Raw genomic sequence first — 27020 nt, 5'->3', positions numbered from 1 at the left:
ATACGCCCTGCCCATTACAATGCAGTGCCGCCCTGGATCTTACCTCTAAGCCCGTTAAGTCTCATTTGCCCAGTAATTTCACTAGCTACGGCGCCCTTCTGACCGAAACATAATAATATTTACACATTACTGCTACACGGCGAAATAGGCGCCGTTGTGATACCCATAATATTGCCACATCACACACACCTGCATAGTAACTGCTATTAGCATTTCTGTGACGCAAACTCACGAGATTTCACCCATCCAAAAAGTTTCTAACTATATCAGATAATAATATTTATTTTATATATATATATATATATATTGTATTTATACACATAATTATATATATTTATTGCGTGCGCCAGTCATGAGCATGTCGCTGACGTGACCCATAAGGTATTTCTCTACCAAACAGTGTCCAACGCGGCTAAAGGAGTTTTCACGTCTTAATGTAGGTACGGCATGCGACCGCATAAAATAATATGAAAATCCTAACAAATATTGTTTTATTTAATTATATTTGATAAACCAGAAATTCACCTTCATGACAACCTTGTATAAATAACATAAACCCTCAATAAACGTACTGCAGTGCGCTTGTGTTTGTCATACTATCTTGAGGTAACGGTGAATGAACGATGGGCCAACGCCCTGGTTCCTTTCCGAGGAATCATTTCACATTTGCGTACGGAAACGCTAAATGCGGTTACAAAGAGCATTTATATTTATATTAAAACGATGTCGACTTCCGCACCATATTATCATAGCGGCAGATATAATTCATCTAATTGGCCACGAGAATCTTTTGATCTCTTAAATCAATAACATCAAACGATATCAACGTGACAAAACAGATTTAATTTAGAAATTTTCCACTTAATTTGTCCACGTGAGGATTTAATAATAAATTAATATCTTTATGTGTTAGTCAGAATTTAGGAAGATCTTATTTGAGGCTTATTACGTAATTGATCATGATGACTTGGAGTTATTATTTATCTTTGACCAGCCTGGGCTAATCCAAAGAAAATTGCCAACATCTATACATCGAAAACCCCAAAGAATAGGTAAAAGATATCTCTTTAAACTGTTGTGTGGAAATCCCTCAGTAGATGTTAAATATATAATGTTCATTTGTTAATTAATGATACATTTTAAATCCTTGAATCTTTTCCAATTCTCATACAATATTATAATTTCAATTTTTTGAATTTTCAGTGCGAAATCTGTAACTTTTTAAAATTTTCTCTTTTGTTAAAACACGATACTGAAATAAGCAAAATAAGAAATAAAATCATTTAAGGCGTTTCTGAGTCTTAAGATGTCTTACGGACAACAATTGATTTTAATATGCATAGATGTGATTATGACTTCTGTGTACTAAATGTGCTAAAAGTAATGCAGGTAGATTGGCTTCAGTCCACAAAGTAGGTAGGGTTCGTGATAAAATCACACCTTGATAGATAACACGTCGTTTTATTTGCAAAAAAATCTGATTAGATTTCCATCAGAGACCCAAATAGAAGCACGTTTGACAACCCGTTAGGTTTGATAGTATACAACAGACCGGAGACGCCATAAGCTGGCATTTTCTATTGTGAAAAAAAAAGCAGAGTTTCTCTTCTAAACACACAAACTTTTCAGCATATATATTTAGTGTTATTACAGACGGTGTAAAATATTTAATAGTGGCAGTTTGGTCATATTAGATACATGAAGAAAGATTTATAAATCAAATGTGGGATATTTTAAAAAGGCTGAAAGGGTACCGAGCATAGAAAGAAATAGAAGAAGCTAGGGAAAAGTATTTCAGTCAATAATCCTTGCCTTTATATTTTTATTATCACATAATCTAGATACTCTTTGCACACTAAAGAAACATTTGCATTTCTTTGAAGATGGTCTTCACTCAATTAGTCACTGTAGAGAAATTATTTAAGTGAAAACAAAATTTTCTGAACGATGCGTGTCTGTGACTGTAAAGTACATCCTGTAGATGAAACCATAACCTGAGAGTTGAACGAGACATACAAAATTTATCAACGATACGACAATCGAGCGATTGGCTCAGTGGAAAGTGCGCTCGCATGGAACGTGAGAGGTCGCAGGTTCGATCGCTCTTATCGCAGGATCGTTCATAAATTTTGCTTTCAAATTAAATTTGTATAATTGACCCCAGAAGTGAGGGCTTGATCACTTTAAAAATAACAAATTGTTTAGGAAATAATTACTATAAAAAACGAAACAGTTATATTAACACTTACTATAAAACTCTTGTAATTAAACTGATGAAACTAAGAAAATTTATAACAATCACTGAACTGTATTTTAAAATTGAAAATGGATTTTTATTTTATTTATAAAATAATCATGAATGTCGCCTTAATATTTCCGATTTGCTAATAGTGCGTTCAAGTCCCACGAAGAACCAAAACACGCGACTCCTTTCAGTTTAATACTCTAAGCAGTATGTATACTTTATTTGTGCCAAATCGTGTACTTTTTGCAATGTAATCATTTAGAACGCTGGATGTTTTTACGATGTAGGTAAGAGGAAACGATTTAATTTGCGATTTAGTGTCATCGACCTTAGCCGAGGGCGGTGTTTTAGGCTAAATTTATATTGGAAGTTATTTCACAGAACTCATTTTAAAGGCAATTACGTTGATTTATAAGATTTGAGGTATACTTTACAGAACTTAGGGGAGTTGCAGATATGTGATACTTTGCGCCATTTTTACCCCCGAAACAACCTGTATCGTAAATTTTATTAATTATTAATTTCAGATTATATATATATTTATAATTGTATTTGTTTCCAAATAAATAAATAAATAATCCATAAAAAAGGTGTACATTATTTGAATAAAGGTTATTCGACTTTGAATATCTATCTTTTGCAGTTGTTAATGGAATTTTATCGAATATTATTGAAGTATTTACATCTCAAACATTGAGACGACGTTAATATTAACATAGTTAAACATTAATTTGAATAGAATAGCACGCACGAACCAGCATTCAATTGGATTTCTCAGGCTGATAGCGTTGTTAATGCGGTAATAACAGATAATAACATATCAGACATATTCTAGAGATTATAAATATTAATTAATATAAGATTATCTAGACACAAATGATGTTAATTGCACTGTTTGTTTTTCAAACGACCATTCGCCCGACGATGTATCATAATCAATTTTATTAATTCTTGTTATACGAGCTCGCGTCCGCAAACATTTCAACTATTTCAAATAACTTAACAATAAAAAAAATATCAACAAACACATGATATCATAAGTTGAAATCGATTCTGTTTATTATAAGTAGCTACTCTTGGTGCTGTTTGTAATTAAAAATAACATAAAATGATCTCCGTTTATTTAAGACGTTTGACGTTTTTAGACGTTAGACCAATAGCGTGTATTTTTCTCGATCTCCCTTTCTCTCTCGCTCTCTCACTACTCTCGCCCCATAGCTACGTGATTCATGCTACGTTCGCTTTTTCTCACACTCTCTCAATCGTTCTCGATCGCTCTCTCCCTCTTCTTGGACAAAATTCCACATTTTCGTGTCACTTTATTCAGTTTCATCCGTTGCACCCTTAAGCACGCAAAATATTTTCGCTTCAAAAGTTAAATAACAAGCAACCACTGATTTTTTATAACAAAAAATTAATTACTCAGTTAACTACACAACTACATGACATTGTAACACTGTCAAGGATAGATTTTTAAGAGTTCCCATGGAAAAAAAGTAAGTGCAGATAAAATTGAGATATGAAGGATTCAGTTATTGTTTTAATGTGATAAATTTTAAAATAAACATTCAAGCAAGGGATAGGTTGAGTAAAAAAAATGGCGCCAGCTAGAATTTACAACTAAAATATAAATATAAACTGAGTTTTACTGGTTAGAATCCATTTAAAATCGTAAGTATAATAAGTAGAAATCGTCAAGTGTTTAGGTATAGTGGCAATTTCGTCTTATATATCGAGGTTGGTATTGCTGAGACCTAGATACATAAATAGATCGCCCTCATAATAGCGTTGCTAGCTGGCATATTTACAGGTAGAAAATATAGTTTGTCACTTCCATAGATTTACAATATACTAGCGCATAGACAAATGAAACGTGCGAGAGAAGAACAACTGCAACGGAGATGAAACAAGAAATAGCTCCTTTGTATTTTGATAACATACTTTATATTATATACTACTAGCTGACCCGACAGACGTTGTTCTGTAGATAATAATAAAATACTGTTGTATAGGAAATTGCCAATAATATTTCAAAACATCAAGAATTATTTCTCGAAACATGCTCTCTGTTGTTATAATGAAATTGTTTCACAGCGGAACTGTCAAACCGTGCATCACTAAATTCTCTCATAGAAAAAATATCTATACAAAATAAATATTGAAAATAAAAATACCGTCACGCCACATGCGACACACAGATGAAAAAGTTTGAGACGATGTAATAAAAGTTTCACTTTAATAATTAATGATAAATTTGTACGTTTAAACAAATCCGCATGCCATAAGTACCTACACAATATTTATCATATTTGTAAATAAATTGATGGAATTTACCAACAGGACACAAGTATTTGTCCGCTCACTGACCTCGAACTGACTGCTCGGTAACTAAAAGTCTGGAAATGCGGTTAAATATTCAACGGCATTTCTAGTGGCGCCGGCTAATCAAATAGAAGCATATATTGGGTTGATTTGTTTATAACATCGTTAGTTACCAGTGGGAGGCTCCTTTGAACAGGATGCCGGCTAGATTATGGGTACCACAACGGCGCCTATTTCTGCCGTGAAGCAGTAATGTGTAAGCATTACTGTGTTTCGGTCTAAAGGGCGCCGTAGCTAGTGAAATTATTGGGCAAATGAGACTAAACATCTTATGTCTCAAGGTGACGAGCGCAGTTGTAGTGCCGCTCAGAATTTTGAATCCCGAATGAGTAAAAAATTTTCAGAAGTAACTAGCTAATTTTTTAAATTATAGTTATGGAATATATTTGAATAGAAATTATAATCAGTAAATAAATGCAGTATAGATATATTTTTTTATTTTAACACTTAAAAAATAAAATAAAAGAAAATGAACGTAAAAAGAAAATCTAAATGTACGATTGTAAAATCTAAAAATATGTGATTATTAATAATGAAAAAATGTTAATAAAAATATGGTATAAGATTTAAAAGAGGTACAGGCAGTTACAAAGGTTTATAAATATCACTGAGTAAGTAAGTTTGAAATTTTGAATGGTATTACTAAGTTGAAGTGGAGGTGGCAAATCATTCCAACACTTGGTGGCTTGATATCTAAAACTTCCCCGAAACGCAGCAGTGCTAGGAATAGCTAATATACGAAAAGCGGACCTCGTATCCATATTCAAAGCTTAATGCTGTCCAAGCCATTCTAACTTTTGATATAAGTATGCTGGTGTTTTCCAAGCAATTACGCCAAACACAGCAAGATGTAAATGCCCTCTTCCGTCCATATTGAGTACTTTTGCCTCTTTGAGGTATGGTGTAACGTGACTACGGGGAGGAATATTCCAAAAAAATCTCTCGCATTCTGCACTCGCTGTATAGCGTTTTTTGTTTTTCTAAGCCGTCATAAATGGTGTCCTTATAATTTAATTTAGAAACGACGAGAGAAACACAGACGTATGCCTGTTTCTAAATTTAAGTAATGTCTCAATTTATATTATAGCACCTGCGCTACATTATTAGTTTTACAAGCTCTTTTATATGCTTGATTCCGACTTTTCATGATCAATTTTATATGATACGTAGCCCAAGGGTATTGAGTATCTCGAGAAAATCGTATTGTACTGGGTGCATAAAAATTAAATAAAAATATCAGGAGCGCACGCTGGGAGGACGGCACAAGGTGCAGTCTGTAGCCAGCCGGGGCCGGAGCGAGTCCTTCCTGCCCAGCGCGCAGCCACGTCTCATTGATACACATCAAATCCACTTTGTGCCGATCAATTGCTACTAGAAACTCATCGTGATTTGTGCCAAGGATCCCAGATAAAGTAGCTCAATTTTTAATATGTCCTTCCTATTTGATATCATTTTTAAATATAATCTTTTATATAATCCTATTAATATTATAAATGTGAAAGTTTTTAGCTCTGGATGTATGTTTGAACTTATTTAACGCAAAAACTACTGAATGGATTTTGATAAAACTATACAATAATATAGCTTACACACCAGAATAACACATAGGCTATTATTTATAAAACTATCGCGTGAATTATACTTTATATGGCAAAACAAAGTTTGCCGGGACAACTAGTAATTACATATATAAATATATTTGAAGTATATTTAATATGTGTAATAAAGTGATATAATATTAATAAATAACGATCAATAACTATAGAATTAAAGCAACCATACAATAACGAAAGTTTTAAATAAATAAGATAATTATGTAATATTATAATAGAATAAATCTCGTTTGATTTAATTATTATGTAATTTATCTTAATAAAATTGAGAACACGTAATGAATTTATAATAAACACGTCAACTTGACTTATCGCCCTATTTGAAAAATTAAAATTTAAATAATACTAAGGTTTGCCGCACAGTACTCTTGTGTATAAAATAGATACTACTAATTGTGTAAAACAGTAATAATTGCAATGATTTTTATCATTCATAAAATTAAACCCTCTTAAGAAACTTATAGAAAAAATATATACCTAATATAAAATTAAAATGAAACCTAAAAATATAACAATAAATATAAAAAGAAACTAACAAATCTGCAATCTAACTGACAATAAGAAAAAAATATTAAATCCAAAATCCCTTTTCTAAATCAGACTCTGATCGAATTGTGTATCTTTTACAGCCGTTTTCAATAACCTATCAATCCTTGGTTTAACTTACTCGAGGTACATAAATCTATCCTTTTACGCTTACTTACATTTCAATAACCTATCGAAATAAAGCATTGGACTATAACTATACTGGACATAACTATGGATAGATAAGATCCTGTAATTAAACGGTAACAGCAATTTATCCGTCACTAGAGATATGTTATTGAAAACGGCCATTAGACGAACTGTCTCGTCTAGCATATATCTGACCATCACAAGTCCAGATAAAACGCCAATTTACTTTTCGGCCTTGTTCACGAGACTCATAGAACAGGTTATCGATTATCGATTTTTTTCATTTATCGAAGCTTTTCACTACACTAACTCAAAAGGTTTAGTTCTTTTGAGTCTTGTCACTAAGTTCATGTTGTCGAGGATAACCTCGGCGTCAAAATGATGTTGCAGTCTAAGATAATAAGCTTCTGCATATTCTTCATAAATTTTACGACTCAGCCCACCTTAAGGTCAAATACTCAAATGCTTTAGGGCAACCAAACTCCACAGTACCACTCACTGGACAAGTCTGAAGATATACTTAAATTCTATCAACTTCTTGACATCACTTATTGAAAGTAAAAAAAAAAACTACCACCCATTCCAAAATGAATGCCTCAGGCCTGAGAAGAATGGGCGCAACAAACTCAGCGGGCTTTTTTTTCATCAAAAAAAATGTTTTCAAAGTAATATTGTACAACATAGCCTGAGGGAGGTCGCTCCATTCCCAATCTGTGGTAATATAAAGAAAGTCATTTATGTTATAGTAACCTTTACCACACAAACGTTTTTTAACAATTCTTTTGAATAACGTAATACTCTTGTTTTGAATATTTTCTGGGATCTTGTTGTAAAAGCATATGCATCACCCCACCTTATTGGTTATTACCAACCATCTAATAACCAATCGGAATAAGCCTTAAAAGATATGAATACAGACGTGCAAAATTATCCAATGTTAACTTATCTTGTGCAATCTGGATATAACTGTTTTTTGATATTAATACATTGTGACGATGTTGTTTCAACGGTTTTACAAAAGCAGCTTAAAAGGTTTCACATACGCATTGTTTCTACATAAAATACAGGTTACTACGTCATAGCAGGTGTCGCAATCTTAGTGGTGACGTAATTACTTGTGTGTCATGTCTTAAACGAGTTGAAGCCTTCTTATTAATAAACTATGTCTTACCTACACCTTCTCGGTAAGTGGCGTCATGTTATTTGTGGCGATTGGGCCCCATGTGCGTCATTTATTACGTACAAATATTAGGGTAAAGTTGCATGAAAAACAATTACTATCACGGCTTACCGGACAGGTAAGTTAGATGATAAATTGTTTAGTGCATTGGTAACAAGACCATCAGCTCAAACCAAAATACAATAAAAGAATAATATTTAAATCATTTATAAACACACTTGCTAGTAAATTGAGCCTTTTTACAATGTTCTTAGGAACATAAACCCAACGATAAATTATTTCTAACGTGGTCTTTATATTTTTTTTTGCGATAATGACCAATTACAATTGAAATACAGACTATATGTCAGTCTATTATTTTCAATAGCTGTCAATAAGATATTTGGAGTAATTTGGACATCTATTCAGACAGTGTTAAGTTTAATTTGTAAAATTGATATTTGTTAATCATTTGTTTACATTATAGTAATTTGTACTTTCCTTGTAGGTGTAATATTTATTTAGTAACATGGCTGTATGGGCTTGAACCGTTTGCCTAATAACTGACGAAGAAACCAAAAAAAAAACGAAAAAAGTTCAATAAAAACAACATCATTTTGCCCTCGTAGTAATAATTGACTCTCTTATTCGAATTCAAATATTTTTATTCAATATAGGATTTGACTTCACTTATTGAAAGTCAAAAACTACCACCCATTCCAAAACGAATGCTTCAGACCTGAGAAGAATGGGCGCAACAAACTCAGCTGGCTTTTTTTTCATCGAAAACATATGTTTACAAAGTAATATTGTACAATTAATAAACTTATTATTTAATAGCCTTGTGGGCGTACGCTCCATTCCCAATCTGTGGTATCATTAAGAAAGTCATTTATGTTATAGTAACCTTTCCCACACAAACGTTTTTTAACAATTCTTTTGAATAACGTTATACTTTTGAGTATTCCCTGGGATCTTGTTGTAAATGCATATACATCACGGGATATTTTGGGACCCATGACCTAGGTTACAAATAGCGCGAATAGCCCTCTTCTGCAGCAAAAATATTGTATTAATATCGGCAGCGTCGCCCCATAGCAATATACCATAGGCCATAATACTATGGAAATAGCTATAAGTATACTAGTCGCGCCGTATCAATGTCAGTTGATTGTCTCTTTTTAATCGCGTATGCTGCAGAACTAAGTCTGTTCGCCAATCCTTCAATATGGGGCCCCATTGTAATTTGGAATCCAGAGTAATGCCAAGACATATAGCATGTCCATTGGTACACAATAAATGAAATAGTTTATGCTGGTTAACATTGTTATGACGTTGTCGTGAAAACGGTGTATTTTAACCGACCGGTTTTGTTGTCTATGGATGTACACCGATAACGCTCAGATTTATGAAACGATTTATGTTCTTCTTTCTTTAGTTTGATGCGGAATAGTTGCCATTTGGTCTCATAAAAATTTCACACAGTTTGGCCCAATATTATTTATTCATTTTATGAACATTTTTATGAACATTCATGTTTATTATAAGGCTTTAATTTGTACGTATTTTTAATCAATCATCAAGTTTTATAAGCAACCAGTCTAGCCATATATTTAGTTACAACTTAAAAACTGATTTAAGTATTTTAATAATTCTACCACCTGCAAATTTTATAAGTATTGTTTTGTTAACTTCTTAAAGTAACAGAAAAATATTCTCTATTTATACAAGTTTATGAACACAATTATTTTTTATTATCCTTTTGCAAGGCGGTTTAATATTTACAATATTACTTTTAGTATATAAAGGAAATAGAAATTCCGTTGGCAGATATTATAGTTATTATACAGCCATATATTATATACATTGCTTATTCAAAATATTAACGTATATAGCTTAAACCGATTTTCTGAAAAGTGAAAAGTCTAAAATGCGTCTAGTTTCTCGAAATTTGAGTAAACCTGAGTCATATTATGTATAGGAAATGATGATATAGTTCCGGTTTCTCTGGGGCATTGGCCTACTTTCTTCTGCGACATTTGGCAAGATGGCAGGCGATCAGTGAATTTATATTTGTAGGTTTCTTTCAATTAACAAATTTCGTTTATAAATTATGATACATTCAATAGCGCGTATCCCTAGAAAATTAATAATAATTTTCTTCAGATATACAGTAAGCAAGCCCTGTTGTTAGTCGCTGAAGTATATTAAGTCAGTTTCAGTCACTATTAAGTCAGTTTTCCATTATTCTAATGACATTGAAGGAAATTGTTAGGTTAAATATTGAGTTATACCGTTACTCATAAGTGGTTTTGATGATTAAAATAAGATTAGTCATCGCCTTCTCTGAAAAAAGGTAATTGTTTATTTATTTAATTTCGGGGTTTATTCAATTGAGGATTGTTGAGGAGGCCGTTGACATCAAAAAGAATTCTAAAATAATAAATTTCGAGAAAATAAATGCCTTTCAGACCTATTATCTACCTCGAGGTTTCCGCGTGCCCGTCGTTGGGAATCCGGTTTCGTAAGCGCGGGGTCATACACGCCTGTTCTTTAGAAGTAGAGTCAGTCCCAGGTGACAGAAATACCAAATTTGTTCCAATCACAAAATAAAAGATATACAGAAATAACAAAATTGTCCAAATGCACTGTGGAGGACCGCCACACATCCAGATGGTGGGGATGATATCCTAACTTGTGGCGAAGGTGGAATTCGGTGGCAGGAATCAGGTTAAACAGCTCTTCGGAACACTCCTCGTGATAAAAGCGGCAGAAGACACACAATGAAGCGACGTCTCTACGCAACGCCAAGTGATCCAGCCGCTTAAAAAATCTGGAGGCACGGTTATATATCTTCTTCAGAACTCTGCATTTCGGATCCTTTGAGCCCAGCGCCGCAACCCAAGTCCGATACGCCTGTTTTTTGCAGTTAGATGCTGTTTTAACTGACGCATCGAACTAGGGCTGTGAACTGCCACCGATCGGTACTACAGACCTTGGTATAAAAATATCCATGCCCTATAGTATCACATCGGCTACTGTAACGGCGCAGGCACTAGGATCATCCGAAGGGAAACAAGCCCTGCCCTAAGGGTAGGAAGCAAAAAATGAACGCATCCTATCCCAATCTGCGGACTTGTAGTGCCAAACGCGGCGGGTTGCTGGTGGTCTGCGACGTTGGCGTCGGATAGGCACTACACTCCTGACCAGGCAATGGTCGGACGTTCCGAGAGGGGCATCGACACAGACCTGGTAACTATCGGGATGTGTAGTCAGCAGAAGATCTAATAAGGACGGCATGTGGCTATCCACATCCGGGAGCCGCGTTGGCGACTCAACAAATTGGGACAGACCATACGCCAATGCAAAATTATGCAGAGATCGCCCTGCGTAGTCTGTGGTACGTGATCCAAACCATTAAGCATTGTGGCCGTTGAAATCACCCAAGACTACGATTTCAGCGGAGGGGATCTGTGCAAGCACGTCGTCAAATGCCGCTTGAACGCAGCCCATGAGGTGATCCGTTTCTGCGTTGCCACATGGGACCTGTAGACACACGCATAGATACGGACGCGGTGCTCAAAATCTACGCGGAACCGGAGAGTAGACAGGTCCCTACCCTCAAAATTGCCTAGACGGCGTCAGCAGATATCCTCTCTAACGTACACACATCCTCCGGTCCTCGACACTAACCTATGCGACGCTAGGCCGCTCCGTTTCGGCTAGGCTACTTCACGCCGGTCTTCTGTGTGAGTGTGGTAATAAACCCGGACGAGTCTGGCCTGATTGTGGAGATGTCATAAGACGGCAGCGTGACTCTCACCTAAAAAGCCCTTAATCGCCTCTTACGACACCCTTGGGCCTGGGACTCCCCTATTCTTTTTACGCCCCGGGGAAAGTGCAGGGCAAAACTTGTATTGTGATATTTGCTTCGATAATAATACCGTTTTCTCTGCACGAACATGTAAAATGAGTGGTTTTACAATTTAGTAGGTAATTAAAGTTGCATCTTGATAATTTTTATGGCCAATTAATATTTATTTTTCTTTAAACAAAGTAGTATATATTATACAGGTGTAAATGTTTTACACAGTGTTAAAAGTAGAGGGTTGCAATTAGACCATTATTCTGAATATATTAGTACTGAAAATTTCCAAAATTATAAATTATGCGATGCAGATTATTATAATTTTTTTTACAATAAAAACGCAATCCAGTTTATAAATCATTGCTATCTAATTACCTCTATTCATAGTCGCTAGAATTACAAAAAAACAAAAAGCAGAAATGTATTTTGCATTAGAAACATTCTAAAAGACTTTTACTACTACATATTTTTTGGTAGAAATGACATTGATCATTATATATTACGTAGGTACAACATTGCATTACAATTATGGCAAAAAAAGTTTACAATAAACTTTTTGCAAAAAAAAATATCTGCAATTACAGAACTTTCTGGCTGCCAATAAATAGCCTTGATTCAGTTATAGCTTTACGGAACCGTTTCGTGTTCGGAGGTTGTCTGGTTACACCCTGTATATAGCTGCGCAGTAAATTAAAAACATTGTTAAGCATCGAAACGTTCTGAATACACAGATCAGACGGCAATACCTTCTTGTTAAGACTTATACAATTGAGAGATTTTAAATTAGAAAATACATGTGTTTGGTAGAACTTGGAAACTGCAGCGCTGAATCGTATGTACCTGCCTAGTTATATTTTTATTTATGACATGAGAATCGAATAGAACATTTTCTTCACAGTTGTTTTTAGGTTGTTTGTATATTATTGTCTTTAACCACATGTTGCGTTTATCCGCCATTTTGTCTTATAACTTGGCCAGAATTTGGATCTACGGATGGAGAACTGATATAAATTCAAATAATTGATACACCCTGGCCATTCAATGCAGTGCTGCTCAGGATTTTTGAAAAATGCAAAAACTCTGAGTGGCACTACAATTGCGCTCGTCACCTTGAGATTAAATAAGATTTAAGTCTCATTTGCCCTCCCCCCCCACTAATTTCACTAGCTACGACGCCACCTTCACGGCAGACAACGGAGCCGTTGTGGGGTACCACTAGCTAGATATGGGTATATAATATAGCTGCATCCACTTGATGGATGGTGTAGAGATTTCGATCACAGACTTACAATATACTAACGCTTTGACAAACAGAGCGTGTGAGCGAGAAGAACATCTCTAACGGAGATACAGTAAGATAGAAAATGTGAAGGCAAAGTCTAAAAGTCAAAGTTTTCATATGCATAACCACGTCAAAATGATGTTTCATAAAAATATTATGTATAAAGTACATGTTTGGCATATATTTATGACCTACAAATCATCTAAAATAAGGTAAGCGAATAAATTGTGTTACTGTAACCAATTTTGATTGGCAAGTGGTAAACAGTCAGCCATGCTTACGTACGATAGTATTTTGAGTAGCTTAGAACCACTAGCTAACGCATGTACATTGATAAATCAAAATTGGTCAAACATTATTGACGACCTGTAGAGTCGAGTGGTTAGCGATCCTACCCACTAAGCTAGAGGTCCCGGGTTCGAATCCCGGTAGGTGCAAGCATTTATATGATGAATATGTATAATTGTTTCCGATTCATGGATGTTTATATGTAAGTTTATATGTAGTTATCTGTGTTTAAGTATGTATATTGTATTAAAAATATCGTTCTCTTGCAACCCATAACACAGGCTGTACATAATCTACCTAATTTGAGGCGAGAAAATTTGTGTAAGAAGTGTGTCAATATTATTATTATTATTATCGGGCTGTCAGATTGTCTATACGCTAGTTATCATAAGTTTATGGTTAGATATAAATATAGTCTTATAGCACAGTAGTTTGAGGTTAGATAAACATCGCCATATTAATAGTAGTTGGCTATTTACATTGTTTAGCTGAGATGGGTTTGTGGAACAGATTGCATTTATCTTGATTGTTTTAAATATATTTTACACGTGTACATAAACTACCAACCAACTATTGAAATTAACTGCCTTACAAATAAACTTTGTAAAGTTATACCGGAGAATAAACCAAGAATATGTAAAATATTGACTATTAGACCAGTGTCGAAAATTTTTGAAACCAAAAAAAATAATAGTAGGATTAAACCCATTGGTAATGGAAGAAAATATAACAAAAATGAAAGGAAAAGTAAATTACGAGCGATCTAAGGTTGGGAAGTGGAAAAAGAAGTGGGGGCATTTTTATCACACAACTTCTAAATTTATGTCAAAAATTCAAAAAAAAAAAAAAACAATTAATTGGTTTTTAATTTTTAACTTTTACAAAAAAATCATGAAATTTCGTGAAAAGTTATTTATGCTTTAAATACACTTTAATTTATTTGAATCGAAATATTTATTATTTCACCTTATTTTGTCTCAAATATCGAAAAAGAACTCTTATATTCAATCGAATATTCACCCGTTAAAATTTCAGCTACTTTTAAAAAGTTGGTGCGCTTTCTGTTCACTGTAATCTCTCCTTTCCGATGGTGCTAAAATATACATTACAAATGTTCGGAAATTTTAAGCCCATTAAAAGGCATTTCATAGAGAATTCATACCTGTTATTTCGTATCAGCAGAAATATTGATTACAATTATTCATAAATGTAAAAAGGATAATGATTCCGTGTTATCCTTTTTTTTCATTGTTATTGACACAGACGTATGGACACGATCGCGGGAATAGTCAGGGAAGCTTCCTAGGACCTTAAAACGTCGAGATCTAATGAAAACATGATTCTCGAAAAACGGAGTAGAACCAATAACTTCCCGAATTAAAAAAAAAAAATCAATTTCCTTAGAACTCTTGTGGATGGAATTTCATAATAATATTAGCTGACCTCTCCTCGGCGAAAGGAATATTCCTACCAAATTTCAAGTCCGCAGTCCCCTTATGGATCTAGATATCGTGATGAGTACATAGGTGGAAATCTCTTATATATAATATATATAAGATAAGTACTTTGAAAGAATGTGATCTGATAAACTGGATAGAACTTTATTTAATGACTCAATCTTGCAAAGAGATGACGGTAGTCTGTTAAAAAGTTGAGCGCCCTCGTAAATAAACATGCGCAATTTGTTTTAGTCTTAGATAGTAGATCGTCTAGTGCTGCATTTAGACTCATGTTTATCATTCTTATCTAGCCATTACAATTTTCTTTCTCTTCTTTGTCAGTTTTATTTTCTCAAACCATATTAACTATTTTAATACCTCATGCTCTTATCTGACTGTTTTTAAATTTATTATTGAGTTTTAATAAGTTCTTTCCATAGTTCTATTTACTGTAGCATCTTCTTTTACTATTCCTATGGCATATCAAACTTGCCACACCTAAACTTCGCGTTGATAACAAAAACTCATTGGCAGTGAATGTTTGCTTGTTAGACATTAACGTCAGATTTCTAAACTCCTTTCTCTAAACTCTAAAACCTCTCATCATACATGTGTAATTACTAATTACGAATTAGAAATTAGAAAGGATGTTAAAATTTTATTTGCTCGCTGTTTCATCATATCATATACAGTTACTATGTCTTTTAGTTATCTTTACGTTTTAAAACTAATGTGCATGTGTTATATTTGCAACAATTAGTAGTACCTTGGCTTGTAACAGTATTTTGGCCGAGACCTGAATGTCTCTTATTTCCACAAACAGATTTACATACAGTTTCAATGTTCATTGCCAAAATTCACTAGAGTTATTGTTAACAGAAATCAACTTTATTTGATGGCACTTTCCTACTTAGAATGTATTATTTTATTTTTGTTTGTCACCTGATGTTTATTGGAACATCAGATGATACACAGGAGCGTTGCCGACCTTTTAGAATTATAGAAGAGCTGAAGATAGTTGTTTATTGCTGGTCTACAAACCAATATAGCGTCCCATAAAGTTTCAAATTTTATTAGTGAGCTTAGTAATTTTTTTCATACAACTATTAGGATTCCAACTATATTATTTGACATAGTAAATATTAAGTTATCCTAGAGAATACTTCTCTCAGTATTATAATGATCAATCGATCTATTTAACTTACAAAACTGCCCATGTATTTGAACCACGTGATTGTTTGACTTTCGTGACCTTTGAATGAAATCTACTTATTCGTTTTGCTAAAAATGTGTCTTTTGTTTCAGTGTCAACATTTTTACCCAAAACATTATGATTTACAAATGGATATTATGATAAGAGTGAAGTGTTGTCAAGAAACTAAAAATCCAAAGTGACAAAGTGGTGGTGTCTGTTCTTCTACGTTCCGTTCTCTGTGTTATTCTCTTCATAATGTCTGACAAAACCTCATCATCCATTGGCCCCAGAAGCTTTGAGACGATCTCAGAAGAAGATGGTGAATCACCCTGGGAGAAATTATTGGGTGATACACCTGTCCCTACCATTATAAAAACTAACGCATCGAGTACAACAATATCACCGACGGCTGGCGATGCATCACCGCCTCGCATTGACGGGGAATCCAACCAGCTGAGTCGCTCCAAGAGTCTCAATCAACGCAGAAACAGCAGTGGTCTCTTGAGCTCTCTCCCTCGTCAGCTAAGACTGTCTCTACGTGGAGTTCGAAGTGAACCTTCCAGTGTCAAAGATGCTCCAACTTCAAGAAACGAAAGTGCCCTTAATCTTCTTCTTAAGTAAGTTTATTAGTAATTAATTATTTAAACTACTTATTTAAAGCAGCTTATAACAATCTATAGTGACGGTTTCGGGATAAGAGATTGCGCGAGTTCAATTCTAGTGACGATGTAGCCAACTTTATCGTTTTTGAGTATTTATGGGACCAAATGAGGCTGCATTTTTTTTATATAAGAGAAGGGAGGCTTACGAGATGGTAGTGGTGAGGCAACCGTCCATGGACATCCGCAACAAAGGGTGTCAAGAGATGCGTTGCCGTCCACTAAGGTGGTAGTATGCTCTTTTCTTGAAGATTATTGTGTTATATCCCTACATATAACCTATGGGTTCTCTTGCAACACCAGTGGAATTACAATGGTTCGTCTGTGTATCAGGAAGCTGTATCTAATAAGCCGCAATACTTAGCCAGGTACAAATTTGAAATGTGTGTATTACTATTCCTACACTGAATTTTGAGTTTGAAAATGGCAGACGTTCAAATTAATGAAAAATTCACCGTACAGGTATTTTGTATCTGTGTTCAATAAAAAAATGGGATCTTCCTCTACCTCTCACGTTTGAGGCGAATTTTAATAAATGATTTCGAAATCCTATTTTTAATAAAAAATATTTTAGATTGAGTCCTATTAATATATAATATACGAAAATGAATGAAGAAGGACACGGAACCTATTATGTTGTAGCATATTGTAGTAAATCTGTGCACCTACTGTGCCCCCTCCAATTTAAGAAATAATATTTTAATTTGAATTGCAATCAAATCAAGCCAAACCATTTCAATTTGACACAAATAATGAGAAAAAAGAAAATATGATCTCATCACATTTAACATTTTTCATTAATGAGTCTGATAGGCTAGTAGCGTAGGCGCCCACATGGTTTCATTTTATTACCACTGCATCGACCTTGCACGTTAATTATCCGCATAGGAAAGCCTTCCTATCGAAGACTACTATTACCATATCTATGCATGCATTTGACAACTTTTGTTACATTATAGGTTGAGTAAAGTCTTCTCATTTTATATAAAAAGACATCGAACAAAATGCCACGAAAAACGTCTTATGTTTTGATATAAAATATTAATAATATTTATAATAGGCCCGGATATTACCTGTAGTTATAGTAATTATAAGAAATATATATTATGTGATAGTTTCGTTGAGTATTTAAAGGTTGTTAGGTTAACCATCAGACACACACACATTGAGACTCATTTTTGCGATTACTTATTTTGTAGTATTTTTAAAAGAAGTTAATAAATAAATATAATTAAAAAATAAATGTATGGCCGGGTTTTCCTTCGGTTATACTGCGAAAACTACTGAACCGAACCGTGTTTCGGAGAAGATTTTAGTATATAATATGTTGGTGATTACTTATTTAGAACCTATTTTTTTTTTCCCGGCCATACATTTATTAGTACAATATAGTTTCTTGGGATAGACTCTGACGTCACAGAAACACCGCGCAAAATGGTTTTGCCGGGAAATAATATTTATTTTTTAATTGAATAAGAATGTTTTATCTATAATTTGATGTGTTTGATAATTTTTAGGATGTAAAAAATCAAATTTGAGTATTTTTAAAAGTCATGCATAATACTCTTTTGCATTATATGTCAAAATTAGTTCTATGGACGCTCGCGAGTGGCGTTTCAAATAGACACAAAAATTTTGCTGTTAATGATATGTAGTAGCCTGTCCAGTGGTATATGCAGGTCAGTGAGTACTTTAACATGTTTGTTATTGCTAAAGTTAATACAATCCAACCTTAGATTCTCAAAGTTCATTACGGTCTGCGTCACAGAAATTTCTATAAAACTCACGTCAAAGATCTAATATCGGGTTATAACGCTGTGAGTCACATTTTAATGGCCAAACTCATAATAATGTGATATATTATCGTCTGCGTTCGAAATAAACTTAACACTATTTTCTTATTAGTTCAGACAAATATAATGTTGACGAGACTATTATAATGGTTTATAATACATAGTTTTATCCGTCTGTCCTCTATATTAAATAAAAGAATAATCAAGTCTTACTGACAGATGTAAAAGAAAAGTGTGTGTGTACTTATGTCTGCACGAAAGAAGTTATACTTCTTTGGCCTAACAAAGTAAAAATCATTAATATTATTTATTCCCTGTGCTATTCTACGTTTGTAGAAAGAACAATATTGTAAAAATCTTGCAACGATGGCTTTGACAATTAATTATTAAATAACGAATACGGGCTTGAACCAGAAAAATAGCAGCAAAAGAAATTAAAAAAACTACGAATGTCGCAAACGTCAGAAAATTTTACGAACCAACTTCACCCTGTTACTTTTGTGTTACTTAAAACTCTTAACCATAACCCGCCTAAAGAAATATACCTTCAATAGATAACGTACCAAACATACTAAAATACATTTCCTATCTCCATGCAAGGTATGGTTATTAGTTATAACCATCATGAATTGCATTGACTTAAAGGTCAAGGCTGAGATCTATAGAGCCTCCATACTTTGCTCAGACTTTACTTGCGTAAAACTTAACAGATTGTGATAAAACGCGAACTTTGCTTTTGCATTTGGCTGTCTTAGCTTAAGCTCAGCATCATTTCAGATGTTCTTCTCTTCTTCTTCTTTAGCCGTTCTCAACCTCTAAAGTGTAGACCTCCTTCATCTTATGCCATCTTTTCCGGTCTTGAACAGTTTCCAACCACTTTGTTCCCGCGAGTCTTTTGATATCGTCGTACCAACGCATCTGCGGTCTTCCTCTCGGGCGTTTCTCACCGAAAATTTCAGATGTTAATTGACTATAAAAACGTAATCAAAGATTACGCTAAGCTAAAACTCAGCTAAGTTTTACGCTAGTAAGATCTGAGTAAAGTCTAAATATGCTCTATAAATAGGCCTTAGATACCAGGTCATATATTTCGAAAAAAAAATGAATGAAATTCAATATGGGTCTCAGTTCCACATGGATTAACATATCTGCTTAACCCGTGACAATAAACCCTTCGCGTTCAGATAGGGCTTCTGAATAACAGCTTGTTTCCAATAAACTACTTTCCACCCTTGTATCACAATGATTAATAATATTAAATAAGTATTATTATGTACTGAATGGGCTAATCGGTCTGTGAGGCCAGGGACGAAGGCAATAAAATAAGACGTGTTTATGTGTCAGTAAAGCATTAAAATATGACAAGAGACGCGAATATAACTTCTTTTATAACCAATAAACTTGCTAGCATATACGAACATCTTTAATATAGTGTTTGCGGTCGATGCGAGAGGATCTTGTCGATGGTTTAGCCATCTCCCAGCTGATCACAAGCCGTCACAAACAAAAGAGATTGATCACCGAATATGGGCTTTGGTTTCACACTGTATGACGATGTGTCTTCACGAAACTAACCTTTTTTTTATGAAAATAAGGGACGAGACGAGCAGGACGTTTAGCTGGTGGTAATTGATACGCTCTGCCCATTACTATGCAGTGCCGCTCAGGAGTCCTGAGAAACCCAAAAATTCTGAGCGGCTCTACGATTGCGCTCGTCGCCCTTCAAACAGAATTAGTAGGATATAATATTAAAAATACATCTTCAAAATAATTAAATCTATAGATCGCCGTTATAAATTAAAAATGTACACGATTTTAGGTTGTATATATTTTTGAGTAAATTAGCTAATTGTAGACTGATTCGGTTTTTTTAGTATCGTATTTTATCACAGCATACATAATATTTGTTTTTATTACTTCCTTGGTAGGTACTGAACTTAATGGGCAAATACATATAAAAATAAGTCTCAATATATTATTAGACGCATTCTTTAGTATTTTACCTACCTTTACGTATCTACAAGGTGATACCTTGTGGTGTGTTTGTGTGTGTGTGAAGTACTTTTTTCATAGCAACATTTTTGTCCGACATGTTAAGATTTCGTCGTTTAGAACCTGTTGGAATTTGATACAAAACAAAATCATGTCTGATAAATCCCCTGCGTCATGCTCTTCCATAAAAATAGTTGAATTCTGTGATTATATTGCTTGTGAGAATAAGGAAATGCACTTGCGTGCTTAGATAATAATAAGTTTAGCTAGAGTCTCTTGCTGTTAGACAACCGATGAAAACAGGCCAGGAATAATACTTTAGTGTGCGTGACAAGCTACGTCTTACACTCTCGATTTGTATGAAGTTTGTGTTATTGTTCGTGCATAGCTCAAAATAGAGATTAGTTCTAAACTCAATCTCTTTTTTTCGACGTATCCACAGCTGTCATAGTTTATGTAGACGTATAATTGATCTTGATTACTATATTTTGACACTCAGAACTATTGAATTACAAAAATTCAGAGCTCAATCTCGCAATTCACTTTTAAGTTTTATGTTAGGCCAATAATTTTACTAGCTACGGGGCCCTGCAAATCAAACGCAATTAATACTTTGAGAGGATATTTTAGATAGAATATTTTGAGAGTATAATAATAATGTAACCAACATTATTTCATGAAATATTTCTGTGATGAAGTTTTGTCAATAACTCATCGATGCTATCACAGTTCAGATGATATTTATAATTTGAACAATCCGGAAACTTTTCATATTGTGATGAAAAGAAATTCCAAATCGGTCCACTAAGGAAGGACTTCTGTGATATTAATTATATGAAGTCGCTAAAAAAATACACGAAAACGACAACTTAGAAGGTTCTTAAACCGGCCAAGAATAACTTTCCATTTAGCGAAAGTGACATCTGTCTCAGCAAATAAAACCAGAAGTTGGCGAATTTACGAACAAAAAAGACGGAACGAAGAATTTTTGTAATTGTGATTTCGAGATCCTTACACGCGTTTTGCGCTAAATCTATGTGAATCAACTCTAGTAGGAAAGATATTCTACTAACTATGGGCCATTGGTTCAAATACTTGCTTAATACATTTTCAAACTGTACTCATAGAGCGCTGTATTGCTTAGTACCGTTATTATAAAAAACATAAATAAATTGAAGTGCTTTTGTGTCTTTAAGATTTTCTTGCGCCCGTTCTTCTCAAGTCTGAGGCAGTCTATTTTGAATGGGTGGTAGTTTTAGACGATCAATAAGTGATTTTGAATCCTATTTTGAATAAAAATATTTGAATTTGAATTTGTGTTAGTCTGAATCTGGACGTATTATTTCTAATGCATTCTTCTAAATAAATAACTGACTTCTTTTTTGCCATGTGCTAACAATTACTTGAGTTTTACAACCAAGAAAATATAGCCTGCGATTTGAGTTCGTAATTTAAATTGGAATTCTATCAGTCTTATAATTATTTCGTAAAATGTCTAAATATATATCGCACTTAGATAATTTTAAATACTGGTTATTTCATATGTATATCGGAAGTAGGTACGTAAAGACTCAACTTTTTACATAAAAAATAGCACAGGAAACGGATGTCCCTCTTCTAGCAAATAGATTTGAACAGGAAACCTGACTCCGGCAGCCAACATACAAACAATGGGGCTATAATTTTGCGTATAAGTTTTACTGGATGCAAAAACCATTGTCTAATTAATTCTGTCTTTTTATTGGCCGACAGCCTTGTGTGTATACAACACAGATGTTGACGTCAGTAGATTACTAGTGACTACTTACTCTTTGATATTTCTCTGTTACTCTATGGGAAATATGAACATGAATAGCTTTTGATTCTAAGCTTCTTTAGTCAAGACCTATATAGTTATATATTAGACTAGCTGTACCATGAACTAGTAGTACCACAATCTAGGACTCATCTGGTTCAAAACACAACTATTTCTAGGCTCAGTAGGTTATAACTCACTGGCCAAATCGCAGAATATTGATTTATTCATTTCGCTTGCTCAATATAAAGAGAAAATACTTAATTTACACACGTGACTTAGAAACCTTGTTCTCATACTTTATTTTTCGATTATAATCCTATTACAATATTTATAGATTTTAGTTCTTAAATTGTTAAAATTACTGTCTTATAAACGTAGAAACTAATTATGAATGCTGTGGTAGCTTATAAGTGACTTAACTCTTATCCATATTATTATCCATATAAAGAGTGTAATTTGTTAGTTGCCCAAATAAATAAATGAACTATAGCTATATAGTATTATGAGGGTCTGTAGGTACCTATGATGGCTGCTGGGGAATAAAATATTATAGATTTATAGCTTTGGAAACAAGTCCTTTAGGCAATTCATTTTGATTTTAATTACGAAACAAATAAATACATTTAAACTTCAAATTATTGTTTTTGTAGTTATTAAATCGTATATTTTTTCCTCCACGCATTTCTAACAGTATAAATGTAACTTGTATGTGTATAATATATATATATATTGTGTGTATGTATTTATATATATATACTAGCTGACCCAACAGACGTTGTTCTGTAGATAATAAAAAAAGAACTGCTCAAAACATCAAGAATTATTTCGTAAGAAATGCTCCCTGTTGTTATAATGAAATTGTTTCACAGCGGAACTGTCGAACCGTGCGTCACTAAATTCACTCATAGAAAATATATCCATACAAAACATATATTGAAAAGAGAACTAATTATGGATAAATCGAAATTAAAATTATTATATCTCTCAAGTTGGACTAAACTGCACTCCATGAAGTAATCCCCATTAAAATCCGTTCTTTCGGTCGTTTAGGAGTCCATCGTGGATTAACAACGTGACACGTAATTTATATATATTAAGATATATTATAGTATAGTTATAAATACATCTGGCTGTTCATAATGTACGATTTACATACTTAAACATACATAATTATATATATATATATGCATACACAAACACATTCATGAATTGGAAAAAAGTCCATATTCATTGAATAAATATTTGCATGACTGGGATTCGAGTTCAGTAAATAGGTCACTAACCACTGGACTACAAATCAAATCCAATCAAAATCACTTTAAACAATGTAGATGGAGCCACAAACATCAAATTGAACAAGACATACCACTAATTTATGAACTATAGGTAACTTGAACGGTTAGTTCAGCGGAAGAGCGCTCGGTCGGGACCCGAGAGGATACAGATTCGAGTCCCGCATCGTTCATTAATTTTGGTTACAAATTTAATCAAAATCGCTTTATTAGTGTAGGTCAAAGAAACATCTTCTTTTTAAATTTACCGCCACTTCGGAAAAGGTTGAGCTTTAATAAGAAGAAGTGACAAGGAACTCATTGCCACTCTTTTATATCAATATTTAGAGATTCATCGTTATACATATCATTTTAATTACGATATATTAATACAAAAGTATTCCTACTTTCAAGTTTCCACTGAACTCATTGAAAAGCAAAACAGGTAGCGAATAATTTTGACTATACCGACCACCGGAAGTAAACTGGGGGACAAATAAAATTAAGAATTCAATTATTCAGGCATGCAACCAATGTCAAGTTTAAAAACTTATTAAATTTGTGAAGCTGGCAAACGTATTGATGAGTTCTGTGAAGTCTTTACACGTACTTACCAAGAACGCGTCGAGGTCAACCATTTCCTTTATTTGTCGATTCGTGCTCAGACAATAGGATAGTTAAATGACCAATTCTTAAAATAGATACAGGTAAATTACTTTCGTATTCTACAGTTTAGTATTCTAAGCTTGAAATTTAAATTTCCTTGTACAGTCAGAAAAAAGGGGTTCTTTACATTTTGGTGAAGAAAATATTATTGACAGTCAATGGTGAATGCCAAATAAATAATAAGTGTATTTATAATCAAACAGCCAGATATATATATAATAGAAACTCCCATGAATGTAAAATTTCATTGATCGCCTGGATACTACCAGAAAATTATTATAATACTGAGTTGCTCTTACGACACATATGCTAAAACAGACACACACACACACACACACACACAAACACGCGCTTTATCATATTTCACAAAGTTCACAAAGTATGCTAATTTAAGGCTAAGAAAGAGCGGAGCCTCTTCGCAGAAGCATTATTTATAACCTTAAAGGTTGTTCTTGCCACTATTTATAAAGGAGAATGTCTTAAAACCAATTTTTTTTTCTGTTATTATAAATATTGCTAATTGTTGTGAAGTCGGAATCTTTGGTTTTCGTTAATAAATTAATGAATTGATTTTATTTGTGGCTTATTCTTTTTGGTTTATAATATGGCACGGATGAGAGTTTAGATATAATATCAGAAAAAATTATAGTCAACACAAATGAGTCATCGGATAAAAGCGATAATGAGGCTGAATGCAAAATGCCTGGAGTTAAAGAAGTTTTGAAATAAAAACTATGTTTAATATTTATATTCACTATTTTAATATCGCTTTTAATATTAATAGTTCCAAAATACTACCTGTACCTATACTAACAGTATTGGCACACTGTTATCTTGTCCCGAACTAGGTAAAGCCTGAACCGAGTGCCAGACAACAATATATTTAATTCGATATTCAGAATTAAACATACTTCCACGCACGGAAACAAACATCCAAATTCATCATACAAATTTTAGAACCTACCGGGATTCGAACCCAGGACCTGGCTAAAAAATAATGTAAATATGTTGGTTTATTTTTTTATATGCTGACCGTACACGTACACACACACACACACACACACACACATATAAAACATGCAAAGATGGTCACTTTGTTTAGGCTGATTTCAATATCAGATCTCTTATTAGTTATTTATAGTTATTTTAGATATAGATCGGTTATTGATATGCCGAAAGCATAGGATTCCGGATAGATTAATAATAAAAGTGAATGGATTAAATTATCAAGATCGGATCTATGATTGCGATCAATATACAAACTGGCCGTTAATATTATTGAAAAGTCCTACCCCCTTAATAAGTCAATAGAAGAAGACAAAGTGAGAATTAGTAATGCTTTAAGTTAGCAGACTATTATGAATAAGGGGGCTAGTATATATTATATATCTTAATATATATAAATTACGTGTCACGTTGTTTGTCCGCGATGGACTCCTAAACTAATCAACGGATTTTAATGGGGATTACTGCATGGAGTTCAGTTTAGTCCAACTTGAGAGATAGGATAGTTTTTATTTCGATTTGGGACCCATAATTATATTTATTTCCAATATTTGTTTTATATGGACATATTTTCTGCGAGAGAATTTAGTGAGAAACGGTTTGACAGGTCCATTGTGAAACAATTTCATTATAACAACAGGGAGCATTTTTTACGAAAGAATTCTTGATGTTTTGAAATATTGTTGGCAAATTCCTGTAAAACAGTATTTTTTTATTATCTACAGAACAACGTCTGTCGGGTCAGCTAGTTAGTTTATATTACATTGTATAAAAGTTGAATGAATAGTTAAGATTCATAATGATTGCTAAATTTAATGAACCTTAATATAAATATTATGTAATAATATGATTCTTGGCGTGCCTTATCATGTGGTCAACACCTATGCTTATGTAAATGCGCCACGACGCGGGTGGTTCGATAAAGAGTTAACAGACGTAACAAACTTAAGATTTAGAAGTTTTACGCTGAAGTTACAGTTTGTAAACATTAACGTTACATTCAAAAAATTCAAAATTTCTTTATTTGTACACAGTCATTTACAAATCACATATGAAACTCTCCTGGTAGATTTAGATAATCTGTGTAAGGAGAGAGTAGCTCATTGCAAGTTATACAAAACAATATTAAAAACTATGTATGCAGTTTAGTTTTTTAGAAATTTTTGAACATTAATTCTTTCAAATTAGATTCAGACAGAACTATCTTTGATGTCACTTTTGAGCTAAATCACAAAGAAATAAAGCTGCTTCTGAAACCGCGAACAAATCTTCATCTAATTTTGACCACCCATGTGTTGGTAACGATCCAGTGGTTACTGACCCTGTCCAGTGAGATAGAGGTCCTGGTTTCGAATCCTGGTAGGTTCTAGATATTGTATGATGAATTTGGATGTTTGTTTCCTTGCGTGGATGTATGTTTAATTATTAATATCGAATTAAATATATTGTTGTCTGGCACTCGGTTCAGGCTTAGCCTAGTTCGAAACAAGATCATTTGTGTAACAGTGTGCCAATACTGTTAGTATAGGTACAGATAGTATTTATGTGCTCTTTTCAAAAATTATTTATTTATTTATTTATACTTTAATAAAACAGCGTGAACCAATTACAATATTAAAGTAAGTACTTAATTATAAATTAAAAGCTAAACATATTACACAAATAATAGTTAATTAATACAAAGTTTACT

At 33.5% G+C, this 27020-nt stretch overlaps 1 protein-coding gene across 2 annotated transcripts in view; it reads left to right on the top strand.

Moving 5' to 3' along the window:
* The window catches only part of LOC126979213 (G protein-activated inward rectifier potassium channel 3-like), a 73678-nt gene that overhangs the window by 17465 nt on the left and 29193 nt on the right, over window positions 1-27020 (top strand). For both annotated transcript variants that reach the window (XM_050828471.1, XM_050828470.1), the window contains exon 2: window positions 16257-16763. In XM_050828471.1, the coding sequence (XP_050684428.1) occupies window positions 16402-16763 (362 nt within the window). In that variant the 5' untranslated portion in view covers window positions 16257-16401. The remainder of the gene's footprint in view (window positions 1-16256; window positions 16764-27020) is intronic.

This window comes from Leptidea sinapis, chromosome Z, assembly GCF_905404315.1.
Source record: "Leptidea sinapis chromosome Z, ilLepSina1.1, whole genome shotgun sequence".
NCBI classification, from domain to species: Eukaryota; Metazoa; Arthropoda; class Insecta; order Lepidoptera; family Pieridae; genus Leptidea; species Leptidea sinapis.
This window is presented reverse-complemented; position numbering and strand designations above follow the sequence as displayed.